This window comes from Suricata suricatta, chromosome 9, assembly GCF_006229205.1.
Source record: "Suricata suricatta isolate VVHF042 chromosome 9, meerkat_22Aug2017_6uvM2_HiC, whole genome shotgun sequence".
Taxonomy (NCBI): Eukaryota; Metazoa; Chordata; class Mammalia; order Carnivora; family Herpestidae; genus Suricata; species Suricata suricatta.
In genome coordinates, this window is record NC_043708.1 from 12157440 (window position 1) to 12171094 (window position 13655).

The following is a 13655-nucleotide window of genomic DNA, read 5'->3' on the forward strand; positions in this document are numbered from 1 at the left end:
AATGAGAGCAAGAATGTTTTCTGGTATATCAAATTCAAAATGGAATAAGAATGAGAGGGGTCGCCTGGGTGGTTCAAGTTGGCTGAGCATCCAATTCTTGGTCTTGGCTCAAGGTCATGATCTCATGGCTTGTGGGATCGAGCCCTGTGCTTGTCTCTGTACTGACAGCATACAGCCTGCTTGGGATTCTCTCTCTCCCTCTCTTTCCGCCCCTCCCCCACATGCATTTGCACATGCATGTATGCTTTCTCTCTCTCAAAATAAATAAACTTTTTTTAAAAAAGAAGAACAATAGGAAAAATTTCTCCCTGATGTAAGAATCCCTTCCACAGGTCCTGATAGTCCTCTCCCTTCTGTGTGAGTACCACAATAAGTGCTGGGCACGGTTGTGTGAGGGATTTTCAAGGAAGCCCCTGCCCTTCCATTACTTCAATTGTATAAAATCCTGCCCCTTTAACATAAGTTGCACTTCGTCTAACCTCTGCCCATCAGTCCTTATCTCATCCTCTAAAGAACATAGACTAGTTGGGGCGCCTGAGTGGCTGAGTTGGTTAGGCTTCAGACTCTTGGTTTCAGCTCAGGTCATGATCTCGCTCTTTCATGGGTTCAAGCCCAGCATCAGGCTCTGCACTGGCAACACGGAGCCTGCTTGGGATTCTCTCTCTCCCTCTCTCTCTGCCCCTTCCCCACTCGCACTGTCTCCGTCTCTCTCAAAAGTAAATAAATAAGCTCTACAAAATTTTAAAGAACATAGAGTGGTTCTGTTGTTTCTTCCAGACATCGCTTTGGGGAGTTGAAGATAGTTTTATCTAGGATGAACTTCCATTAGCTTTTCTGAGTCCATGTCTTACTTTTAGTTCATGTGTGCGGTGTGTGCTTTTCTTATATGTCTCCCACTAGCCTTCATTCCCTTTCTGTTAGAACTTCTTCTCCTAGGCGCTGGGGGGACAGGTCACCTGATCATAGTTTCTCCGCCAGTTCTTCTGCCTGCCCGTCCTCCTTTACTTGCCCGGGGCTTGTAATCTCTGGTAGTTGGATCCTGTGTCCTCACCTGAGAATCAGGACATGCAGGTTCTCTTTGCCCTTCTCCCACCATCTCTGACAGGGGTGTTTCTTTGCCTCATTTTCTCTGGCTCTGAAATATAGAAAATATCTGCCATGAGATGTTTATTTGGCATTTCATGATCCGTCAGTAAAATAGGTTTTATTCATGTGTTTCATTGTACATAAGCATAGTGTTCTATAAATTCAGGTCCAGGTGTTATCAAAGTAATACTAAACAGAGCTCTAACTGTATCTTTTAGGTCAAGGCCTAACCACAACCCAATGGCCAAATCCATCCTGCTGCCCATTCTTGTGTGGCCTGGGTGCTGGTTTTTGCCTTCTTAAATGGTTGAAAAAGTTAAAAGATGAACAATATTTTGTGCCCTGTGAATATTCTGTGAAATTTGAGTTTCACTGTCCATCAGTAAAACATTACGGGAACCCAGCTGGGCTCCTTCATTGGGGCATCACCCATGGCTGCTTTGGGGGCCACTGTAGGGGAGATGAATAGTTGGCCCAGAGACTACACAGCTTACAAAGCCTGAAGTATTGATTGTCTGGCCTTTCATTGGTTATCCATCATCCATTGCCCAGTAAGAAACTGCCTCAAAACTCAGTGGTTTAAAACATACATTAATTCTCTCGGAGTTCCTGGCGATGAGGACTCTGGGCTCAGCTTAGCTAAACCCTCCACTTCCAGGTCACTCTGCCGCCTGTCGTGGTCTCCAGGCTCACCTGGGAGACGATCTGCTTCCGAGCACCTGTGCTTGTCAGCAGGATTCAGTTCCTCGCAGTTGTTGGATCGAGAGCCTCCGTTCCTCGTTGGCTGTGGCCAAAGACCACCCTCAGTCCCTCGCCGCGTGGGCCCATCTAACGTGGCCATTTGCTTCCTCAAAGCATGCAAACTAGGAATGGAGAGCGCCTCCCAGGAGGCTGGACTGTTTTGTAACCTAATCACTGATAGCGTTGTTTATAAGCGGGTCTCCAGGCCCCACACACATCGGAAGGGAGGGGATTACACACGGAGATTGCTGTGATGGGGATCGTTGGCGGCCATCTTAGAAGCCTGCCTGGTCCTTACAAAATGCTTGCTGACCTCTGGCTTAGGTCATTAATTTCTTATTTGTCCTCCCAAAGAGTGGCTGTCTTTAGGGAATCACAGTGATTTTGTGTGACCTATTAATAGTCTTCCACAACAAAACTAAGACAGTAATCTTCTTGGATTCTTTTATGCATGCTGATTAGTCAGTAACACCTTGAATTAGCTCGGTTGTATTTTTTTTTAATGTTCTGTTTACAGATGCCTTGGTTTTACAGTTACGCAAGAATAACTTTAACAAGCATCATTATTTTTTGCCCTGTTTTAAGAGATCATTTCCCCCCCCTTAGCTTTCATATCTTTCTTACATTTTCTTGATAAAATCCTTTATCAGCGTATTTTATAAAGGCTTCTTGATTCCCAATGTGCTGTTCAGTTTTTTCTTCTCTTCCTCATTTTTCATGTTTTTGTACCCAGTAGCAGCATCTGTGTTTCTTGAGGTGGTTTTGACTAGTTCCCCCCAAATCCGATGACGTGTGTCACGGTGTCTATTCATCGACATGTCCCTCTATGTGACAGAACTGCAGCCGCTGCAGGGCAGAGTCCAGTGCTGGGAGGGCTGCAGCGGGGAGAGGGGCGGGATGGACATGACCCTGCCCTCAGCCCCCGTCTTACTGCACGCGTCATCCTGCAGCTCAGCTTCCTCCTGCTGCTTTTGAGTAAAGTGTGGGGAAAGAGCTGAGTCCCGCTATATTATGAATTTGCCCTCTTAAGCATTTGCTAGGGGGCTGGAGGGCTTAGCACCCTGAATAGAACATAGAAAGAATCCTTCCAACCACGGGGAGGACCCACCAGAGGCGCTACTGCAATGGTTAGCACTGCGTGCGCCTCTCCGTTGTCTGTTAGTGCTCCCCCTGAGACCTGGCCTTGGGTTGTTTCTGGCGAGGCTCTGGTACTTCCTCACCATCTCTGATCGCCACCCAGCCAGCCCTCCACTGGTCCCGTCAACCTGAAGTCTACAAGGCCAGCCTCATCCATACTGGGAGAGGCTGTGGAGGTGGCCTTCTGCCTTCGTGACTCACTGGGTTGGGACTCTGGAGTAATCTTACTGTTCCGTAGGTGCTCGTGGGTCTCCAGTGCCTCCCAGGAGGGCCTCATCCCTTTTGGGTGATCCTCTTGGCTCTGTACTCTGGCTCTTTGCTCTGACCCTGGCTCTTTTCCATTCAGCAATCTCTTTGAGATTCTCTGCATTTCACTCTGCTCTTGACTCAAAATACTGCTTTTAGTTTATGGTCACTTGCAGCCACTTGGTCCCACACCACCAAGGTGTGGTTCTCCACCTTCTCGAATCCCTTTCATCTTGTCCACTAAGGAAAGGTGCTCCAGCAGAGATACCGGAGTGGGTGAAGTAAAAGCTTCGTGAGCATCATCGGGGTCACAGAAAAGAGTGGAAGAGGAAGAGGGACAGGGATGAGGTCTGCCAACAAAAACCATAGTCAGTGGAGTGGCACCCAGCTTTAGCCTAAACTGCACCCACCCTGTGACTAAGACACATTCAGGCATGTCTGATAAAGCCATCTGGTAGACCCAGTGAGTGCACGAGAGTGCAAGGGGGAGGAGCCCAGGCAGATCAGCCCTGTCCTCAGAAGCCTTGGCCGTGGGAGGTGGGGATAGGGGGGCGGGCAAGTCAAGGTCATATCCATCACTTTTAGAGAAAAGGTGCTACACGTTGAAAAGAAAAGGAAGCTCTTTTGCCAAAATCTTTACAAAATCGTGCGTACATCTTGACTTCCTTGAACCTCACAAGGAGCAGAAATGTTCTCTCTTCTGTACCAGAAGCTGTGGCAGGAGTGAGCACCCCCCAGGTGGCTTGTGAGGCAAGAGGAGGAAAGCAGATGGTTTATGTGAGAGCGAAGGCGGGTATTTATAGCTCCCTTGAGACATGCCCTCGGGGCTCCCAGGAAGTACTGGCTGAGGTTTTGAGTAGAGTCCCAGATTTTGCAGGGGTAGGTAAAGAACCTCATTTTCTTTTTCTTACTGGCAAAGTCTAAGGAAACACAAGGTAGGTGGATCAAGGAAGGATTCAGTAACAGCCAAAGGGAAGTGTCCCCTCCGGGCAGCCAGTGTCTGAGAGCAGGAACAGTCCTGTGGAATAGCCCCACCGAGGGGATGGCTCCCTGGGGCACAGCCGGGTGCCAGCTTCCGTGCTGAGCAGTCCCACATATCATTTCCTGGCACTCTTACAACCCTGGAAATCAGGTAGCCGTATGTACTGTTATACAGACAAGGAAACTGAGGCTTATCTTGCCTAAGAACTCAGAGCTACTGGGCACTGGGACTGGGGTCACGTACAAAGTGACTCCTGGAGAGTTGCTTCATGCTCTCCCATGGCTCACACTTGGTTCTGTGCTGCTGGTCTCTTTTCCTAGTCAGGTGGATGCTGATTGCAGGCAAGGGATTGGGACGCACTGGCCCCAGGCAACGGGGTGATTGATTTCATTAATCTCTGGAATATTTGCGGAGTAATTCTTACTTCCTAAGGCAGAAGAGAAATACAGAGGCAGAGTTCTTATCCTAAGAAAACTTGCCTCCCATTTAGGAAGATGTGAATAAATAGATGACAATTCATAATACCAGGGAGTTTTGAAAAATATTTGGGTGCTGAGATGACCACCATGGAAATACAAAGGCAGCGGGACCCTGGGGGCTGAGAGCATCAGGGAAACATTCATCATGGAGAGACAGCATGGGCCGGGCCGGGAGGACCCACGAGGTTTGCAGAGGCTGGAGGTAGAAAAGAAGGCCTTTTAGGCAGTGGGGAAATCGCCACAGAGGGTTCAGGACTTCCTGGCCCCGTTACCACGCCTGTGTGCTGTTCTCCGTGGATCTGTGATCTTATAAATCAGGTTCATTCTGTTGTTTCTGTTCTAAAAGTGATGTTTACTATAGTTTAGTGAACATGCATAAGGGAAATCAGTAATAACACCTAGAGACCAGCCCTGCCAAGATCTTGATGTATTTCCTTTTCGTCTTTTACACCAGTCCAAGGCTGTACTTATACTAGAAACATAACTGCATATTTTCCAGTTTGGGCTTAAAGTTGTATGCACTGTCATATATCCAAACCCTTTGTAAACATGATTTTGCAACAGCTATTTAATATACCATTGAGTAGATGCACTGTAATATTTTTTTAATTTTTTATTTATTAATGTTTATTATTTATCTTTGAGAGAGAGACAGAATGCGAGTGGGCAAGGGGCAGAGAGAGAGAGGGAGACACAGAATCTGAAGCAGGCTCCAGGCTCTGAGCTGTCAGCACAGAGCCCTAGGCGGGGCTTGAACTCATGGATCGTGAGATCATGACCTGAGTGGAAGTCAGATCTTAACAGACTGAGCCTCTCATGATATTCTTATCTAGTTAGAGTAAGTGAGGTTTACTGAAAACTCTCCCTTACTCAGGCAGGCATATAAGTAATCCTGTAATTCTGGGACCGCATGGGAACCAGGAAGGGAGAATCAACAATGTTAAGTCACGAAATAGGAAAGACTGTGAACTTTGAAATGGAGGATAAATAGAAAGAAACACCCCAAAAGAAGGCATGCTGTCGGCGAAAAATCAAAAATGTTATCTGCAGGCCTCTGCTGTATCTGAGGAAGAAAGATCCTGAGTGAGCAAGGTATCCTCAATGGAAAACAATCAGATGCTTATTTATTCAGGAAATAAATGTTGAGGACTTGCTGTATGCAAAGCAGTGCTCTAGGCCCCGGGAAGAGCATGGAACAAAATTGTCTTTAAAAACAGAAATCTCTGCTCCCTCTGAGCTTCCATTTTAGCTGGGAGAGTTAAGAGTAATCAACCAATAAATATAAATAGTCTTTAAATGCCATGAAGAAAAAGAGAAGAAAGGAGAGGGATGAAGAAGGTGGGGGGACCCGTATTTTTAGGACGGTGCGAGAAGGTTGTTAAGACACTGAGGAAAGACCTCAGTGGGGTGACAGGTGAACATTGCTCACTGTATCAATACCCTTGTCGAGACAGTTCCGTATTGTGACATGTTAGTGAACGTAAGAAACACGTGCACACTTTCATAAACTCACTTTTTCCACCACAGTTTATATGAAAATGTTCAAATACCTGGCTACACCCTGCCATAATTCTGCCCTGACGGTTTTACCCTCCTTGCTTGTTCTGTATCTACCGATCTGCCCTCCTCGCTCCTCATCTTAGTTTTAATCTTGATGTTAGTATTCTTTAATCCATACATCTGTTGTTGTTGTTATTGTTGTTATTGTTGTTGTTGTTGTTTAAATTTTAGAGAGAGAGTATGTGGGAGGTAGGTGAAGGGGCAGAGGGGAGAGAGAGAGAGAGAGAGGAAGAATCTTAAGCAGGCTTCACACTCAGCACAGAGCCTGATGTGGGGCTTGATCCTACGACCCTGGGATCCTTAACTGAAATCAAGAGTTGGATACTTAACTGACTGAGCCACCCAGCACCCCAGTACCTACATTCTGAAGCCAATCAGATGTGAATTTCTTTGACCACAGAAGTTTTCAGAAACTTAATATTCATGAATAGAAGGAAACTATATGTTCATTTTTATATTATAGATTTTAATTTTATTTGATTTTTTTCCATGTATTTCCTAATCCATCTGGAATTTATTTCAGGATGTGGTATAAGGCAAGGGTCTTGCTTTATTTCTTTATTTCCCAAATTGCTGGTTTCCCCAACACATTTGTTAATCACTGTAGCAACACGCGTGTTGGCTGGTCCCTTTGCAAACACAGTGTAGGTTTGTGTACACGCCTGGATGCTTCTCAAGTTGTCTCTTCTGTTCCTGTGTTTTGGCTGGTGATTTGCTCTGCCAGCACCTCACTTTTACAATCTTGTTTCATAATACATTTTAATGTGTAGTTAGGTAAATCCCTCCCAATTATTTGATGTTTCAAAATTTTCTTTGCTCTGTTATTTGCTTATTCTTGCAAAAAAAAAAAACCTAAAATCATCTATGTTCTAGACTATCAGTTAAAATTTTAATATGTGTGTATATTTCTTGATGTGAAAGGAATCTTTCCTTACCTTTAAAACAGGGATAATAATGGCTGCCTGTTGATAGGATTGTTGTATGGATTAAATGATAACAAACACAAGTGTTTAATGTGATCAACTCAGAGCCTGTTCTGATTTTACAGAGAAGTCTAAGATTTATTTGAGCCCAGGCCCCTGGGTGGCTCAGTCAGTTAAGCATCTATCTGACTCTTAGTTTTGGCTCAGGTCATGATCTCATAGATTGTGAGTTCAAACCCTGCATAGTGCAGAGCCTGCTTGGGATTCTTTCTCACCCTCTCTCAGGCCCTCCCCTGTTCACTTGTGCGCGCGCTCTCTCTCTCTGTCTCTCAAAATAAATATACACTTTTTTAAAACCTATGAAAATATATCATTAATTGATTAATTTAAAAATATATATTTATTTGGGCCCCACCTCATTACAGCTCATTTCTGGAGTATCCCAGATTCCCTTTGGAGCCAAAAAGAGCGAGCTCTGGGTTATTACCAATCCGGAACTGTAGCACAGGCGAAGCGGTGAAGTGGTACCACCACCCGAGGAATGTCTCCCCGCCCTGTTGCAGGCGGTGCCAGTACTGTCAGGCTAGACATCCAAGAGCATCCTCCACCTGCATCCGCCTTTCTGCGGTGCGCATTCGGGTAACCGCACTGGTCTGGGCTTCAGGTTGACATTCATACGCACGGGGCATGATAGGCTGGAATCTGACACCAGTCCACTTAGATTTCTGAGATACCGGTCAGGAAATGCAGTATGTCAGCATGACAGCATCAAACACCTCTTCCCCAGCGGTCCTGGCCTGACCGGCCAGCCCACGGAGGCACACTGGGCCATTTGTGATGCGAGTAGGAACCAGCCCTGCATGGGAAAGTCAGCGAGGACCGCACCTCTTTACTCCCCTGTGCACAGCTTCCACTGCGCCTCTCCTCCCAACCCCGCCCCAAGGGCACCCTTGGGGGTAAGAGACAACACCCAGAAACTTGGGTTCTCTGAATTCTAAATGGTCCCGTCTGCTCACACCTCTCAGGGGTGACTTCGCACTAACCAGGCACAGCTGTCGTTTCACGTGCCTCTTGGTGCAGTACGTCTCAAGGAAGCAGCAGGAGAGGAAGGTCAGTCCGCGATCGTCTTCCCCCAGAGAGGAGATGTAAGCCTGCCGGGGGCTCTCTCTCCTGACCAGCTCACCTGCGTTTCTGGTCCTCTTTCGGGCCCTCAGGTTCTCCGCAGGATTGGGCTTCAGAACCTCTCCACGCACCGAGGAAACCCCGTGCCACTCCGTTTACCGAGACAGCAGGAGCCTAAGAACGTTCCCGCTGTGGCCTGTCCTGCGCGGCCCCAGCTTTCACGCCTGCAAGCTGGGGTGCGTGCTCCCCAGCGCCGGCCGGCCTCCTGCGGCCGCTTCTGGCCGTGTTCGCTTCGCCCAGGAAAGGGAAGCTTTGGGGCCACCACTGGTGGTCCTTCGTGTTCCCTCGTCGGCACTGCTCCGAGGAACCCGTTCAGAGTTCCACCCCGTGTCTTCCTGACGTGCTCCCTGCCTCTTCCCAACCTCAAAGGCTAGTTCCCTGCGTGCGCACCTGCTGCTGCCCTGTGTCACCCACCAATGCTGTCTGCGCACCCAGGCCTCTGCCCCAAGTTGCACATGGGGTCTCCTTCTGCCCCTCTTCGTGGTTCCGCATCTCAGTGGGGACATCCCTGTTTTCGGGTGCTCCCTGCTCGCTCGCTGGATGAACCACCAGGCTTGACATGCCATTGATTTCCCTAAGTGCCTGGTACAGAGTAGACGTCCAGCAGCTGCCGATGATGCCGGTGTAAGAAGTGATGGACCTACCGAAGCAGTACCTTCTGATGATGTCAGCCAAAGCGCAGATTTCTACTCTCTGACTCAGCAAAATGAATGTCAGCAACAGGGTTTCTACTGCCTGACCCTGATACACGGAAAGTCCCTGCCTTCCAAAAGCAAGGTGGAGAAAATGGAAAAGTCTCTGCTTAGCTTTTGCTCAGGAAAAGGGCTGCAGGTGTCTCTCTCGGAGACGCCTGTGCCTGATCCCAGGAACTTCTCTCTAACACAGAAAACCCTGATGGGCAGTGAGCCCTGGGTGAACTCTGAAGAATCCTAAAGAAAGAAGTGTCCTGCTTATTTTTCCCTTGTTCTGCCCAGGTTTTCTTACACCCCCAGCATGGAGTGCCAGAAGTGGGCTTAGCTATGAAATGAACAGCACGGCTAGAATTTTTTGCGAAAGCTTACAGTTCCACTATCACTTCCTGATTCTCCGTGGCTCCTGGCTGTGGTTTTCTCTGTGGTTGGTGTAGCCAGAGGGAGTATGCCAGGGAGCAGGGCACACAGGTCCAGGGCTTGCTACATACAGCACTAAGCCCTGTACGTCGTGTCTTCGCTCGCTTAAGCGTCACATACCCATTTTAGGTATACAGGGATTCATTAACTCTCAGAGTCACCCAGCCAGTTAGCAGCAAGCCAGAGTTTGAATTCGGTCTGGCTCTGGCGTCCCTGTGTTTACCACACTGCGCTGGCTCTTACGAACGTGTTACCTGGTTTTGTTCCAAAACGGTTATTAATATTTTGATGCACAACAGGGAATCTTCTTGCAAACCCAGATAACGGAGGAACTATCTCCATGTTAAGCTCCTTAATTTCAATCAGTCCCTTTCATTGTTCTTTCTCATTATTCATCTACCTTTTCACAGGGACAAAGGTACATTTGATTGGATTGATTTCTTCCATGACCTTAGAATAAATTCAGATATTTCATCAAGAAACTTGATTATCTTAATGCTTCACTTTCCATAAGAAATTCTGCATACCTTATAGGGCTTACCTGACTGATGGTAGCAGATAATGAAGCAGGTGCTTTCAGCCCATGAAAAGCCCCAGGTCTGGGACTCATTTTCAGATATTAGGAGGGCAGCCAGGTCCAAGTGGCTCTGACCCTACCCGCGTTGGGCCCCCTTCCCTCCCCATTCCCGCCGGGCCCCGCGGTTCCCTGACACACAGGGAAGGAGAAGAAAGGAGGGCATGGTTGAAGTTGATCTTGTCCTTTCAAGGATGGACTTCTCTGAGTTTATTAGGAGTTGTTTACATTGGAAAAATCTTTCATCGAAGAGTCGAGTTGAGGTCTAACCTGTCCCAAGCCTTCATTTTTCCCCCCAATTAAGTATTTGGGGTGGCGGTTTCCCATTAGGAGTGACTTACACTGAAAAATGAATCAACACTTTTTGTTTCTGCTTATTTCCGTTTCAGAAATTTGATTTCATGGGATCTCGTTTTGAATACTCTTGCTCTGTTGTTCATATAGAGTTCAGTTTCAAAGTGTGGTGCACAATACTTGTGCTAAGAATATCATCACTATAACTTCATCCTCTGGTTGTTTTAACAGCAAGCTTTATCTGCCAACAGGAGAATATTAAAAAGTGAGCCTCCTTATCCTCAAGAAATGAGTGCTTTAGCTAAAGACCTGATTCAGCGTCTTTTGATGAAAGATCCCAAGAAAAGATTGGGATGTGGTCCACGGGATGCGGATGAAATCAAAGAACATCTCTTTTTTCAGGTGAAATTTATTGAACAGATGGTTTTATATGGCCTGCTGTTTACAGGGTGCTCGGCATTCTTGGTGAAATGAGTGAATGAGTGAAATGAGTGAACTGGAAATTTGGAGACATTTGCTCCCTATTTTCACATACATTGCACCTTTTTTTTTTAATGACAGGGACCCTGTAGGAATCCAAGGATCAGAATTCTCCTCAGAGGGGCGCTGGGGTGGCTCAGTCGGTTAAGCTTCCGACTTAACGCTGGACATGATCTCACAGTTTGTGAGTTCGAGCCCCACATCAGGCTCTCTGGTGTCAGCACAGAGCCTGCTTGGGGTCCTCTGTCCCCCTCTCCCTGCCCTTCCCCCGTGTTCACTCTCACTCTCTCAAAATAAATTAATATTAAGAAGAAAAAGAATTCTACTTAGAGACACCAAATGGTCTTTTTCTCCCTAAATGAAGTGAGAGTTGGTAGGACCGTAATGGCATTCAGTCTTCCACACGCTTATTGGTTCGAGTTTTGAGTATCAGTGTCTATTTATGATCTTGCAATTTAGGCATATGGACCGAAGCAGCTTTTATTTTTTACTTTTCTCTCAGTTCATGAGCCGTTCCCACCAGTGTGTTTTGCCCTTTCGACAGTGATTTCATGTTCTCTGCCTATTTCTCAGTTACATATCTATAACTGATTGATTGATTGATTGATTGATTATTCTGAAGAGACCTAATGAGACCATTCTACAGAGCACCAATACATCTGCTTAACTTAGTTTGCTCCATTTACTAAAATGGACAAAAAACTCCAAAATTTTAGATACCTGGAGAAAAAGAATTATATTGGCTGACTTGGCTAGCTACTTACGTCTAAATGGTCAACCTGGGATACCGTGCCTTCGGTTTTTAAAACCCTGAACCTATGACTTTTAAATAATTTCATCACCTCGGTAAGCGTGACTTAACTATTTATGGTCTAAAGGGACCATCGGAGGAGCGGGTGAGTGGCTCAGTCGGTTAAGCATCCGACTTTGGCTCAGGTCATGATCTCACAGTTCGTGGATTCGAGCCCTGTGTTGGTCTCTGTGCTGACAGCTCAGAGCCTGGAGCCTGTCTTCAGATTCTGTCTCCCTCTCTCTCTGATCCTCCTCTGCTCACTCTGTCTCTCTCTGTCCCTCAAAAATAACAACATAATTAAAGGGACTGTCTGAGTTTTATTTTTATTCTGCAAACTAAGCTTTTACAATATCAGCACCAGAATAAATAAAAAGCACAACAAAACAAAGGAAGATCTCTGCTGCAGAGTAACCTCTGTTGTCTATTGTTTTTTAAATCTAGAAAAGCAAATAATGGTTGAGAATAAGAATTACCTCTCTGTATTTCTTTTCTTTCTTGTGTGTGAAGTATTTTGAAATTTTATTTTAGAGAAAAAGAGTGCTAGTGGAGGAGAGGGCCAGAGAGAGAGGGAGAGGGGCAGAGAGAGAGAAAATCCCAGAGGCTCCATGCTCAGCACAGAACCCGATGTGGGGCTCGATCCCACAACCCTGGGATCATGACCTGAACCAAAATCAAGAGTCGGACACTTATCCAGCTGAGTCCCTGGCTCCATATTTCTATACTCGATAAAAAAGCACCAGTCTCTTAGCTGTAACCCATTAAAAAATGTTGCCGTGCATCTTACAGAACTTCATTAACAGAAATACATTTAGAATAAAATTAACTTCTCAGTAGGTACATTTCATAAATTAGCTTGGCTTACAAAGGTTAATAGTTGAACAAACTATTTCAAATACCTTGTTGAGAAAGTTGGCCTATAATGTAACAAGAAGGTAAAATCCAAGAAAATGCTCAAGCAAAATACCCCCATCATATTTTCCCAGGATCTTTTTTTAATCACAATTCACTATATTTGTGACTATTACAGCATGTCTTTTATGTTACAGAAATTTTTCGATAGCTTGAAATAGTAATTTTAGGCTATTTAATGGCCTTGCTTTTCAAATGACAAGAACTCTTTAGGAAAGACTGGAATCCAACTCATAAAGACCTAAATGGAGAGGCAGTGAGCGGAGCATAACAGCAATTTTCTACATACTAAATGTTCTCCTGCTAACAATATATTTCTTTAAATTACCCCTTTACTCTAGAAGCTTCTCTTAATATATAAATAGCCAAGCACAAATCATATGCTTATAATAGAAAACATTACAGCCACACAGAGGACAGAGCACTAACTAGAAAATCAAAAGACGGACCCGTCCATGAGCTAAAGTTTAAGTGAAAAGGTTAGTTCTTACTTCCAACTTCAGTTTCCCTCTGGATCTGAAGGAGACATGAGCGAAATGATCTCTAAAGCCCACGCGAGCTGAAAAACTTGATCTATAATCTAAGGGTTTTTTCTCCATTGCCTCCACAAGAGGGCGTAATAAAAACACTTTTGTCTTGATTGTATTTCCCCAAAGTCATCAACTGTCTCTGAAATGTGTCTTACAGTGGACACTGCCTTTTTTTCCTTAACAGTACATAGAATCATGGCGTATCTCACTATGATGATGTCTTAGATTGGAAGAAATATGTTACTAGAATCGCTGTGGGATTTGATTCCGTAAGGATTCTCTGAGGTTGTTTTAAGTGACAGAAGGAGCACAAAGAAAATAGAGCACAGAGTTGCAGTTTATCAGACAGTCAGTGTCTGGCATGGGGGGAGGGGGCTCGGATTTCCCATGGGGGAGAGAAGAAGCAGTATTTAAAAAGCTAGAATATGGAGTTAAGTGAGAAAAGGGTGATTACATCGGTATGATAAAGAGCATTTAAACTTACGGACCTAAACAAGTGCGTGACTTATAGTGAGTGTATTTTCTAGTCTGTCCAGATGACCAGGAGGAAAAGCAGGTATAGGAAGAGAGCTACCTAATATTGCCTCTGGAAAATAGGAATATTCCTTCAGAGTCAGCATTCATATCCAC

General features: G+C 45.6%; 1 protein-coding gene across 1 annotated transcript in view; it reads left to right on the forward strand.

Moving 5' to 3' along the window:
- RPS6KA5 (ribosomal protein S6 kinase A5) overlaps window positions 1-13655 on the forward strand; it is a 175390-nt gene that overhangs the window by 138163 nt on the left and 23572 nt on the right. The window contains 2 exon segments of the mRNA XM_029950685.1: window positions 10565-10778; window positions 13300-13313. Of these exon segments, the coding sequence (XP_029806545.1) occupies window positions 10565-10778; window positions 13300-13313 (228 nt within the window).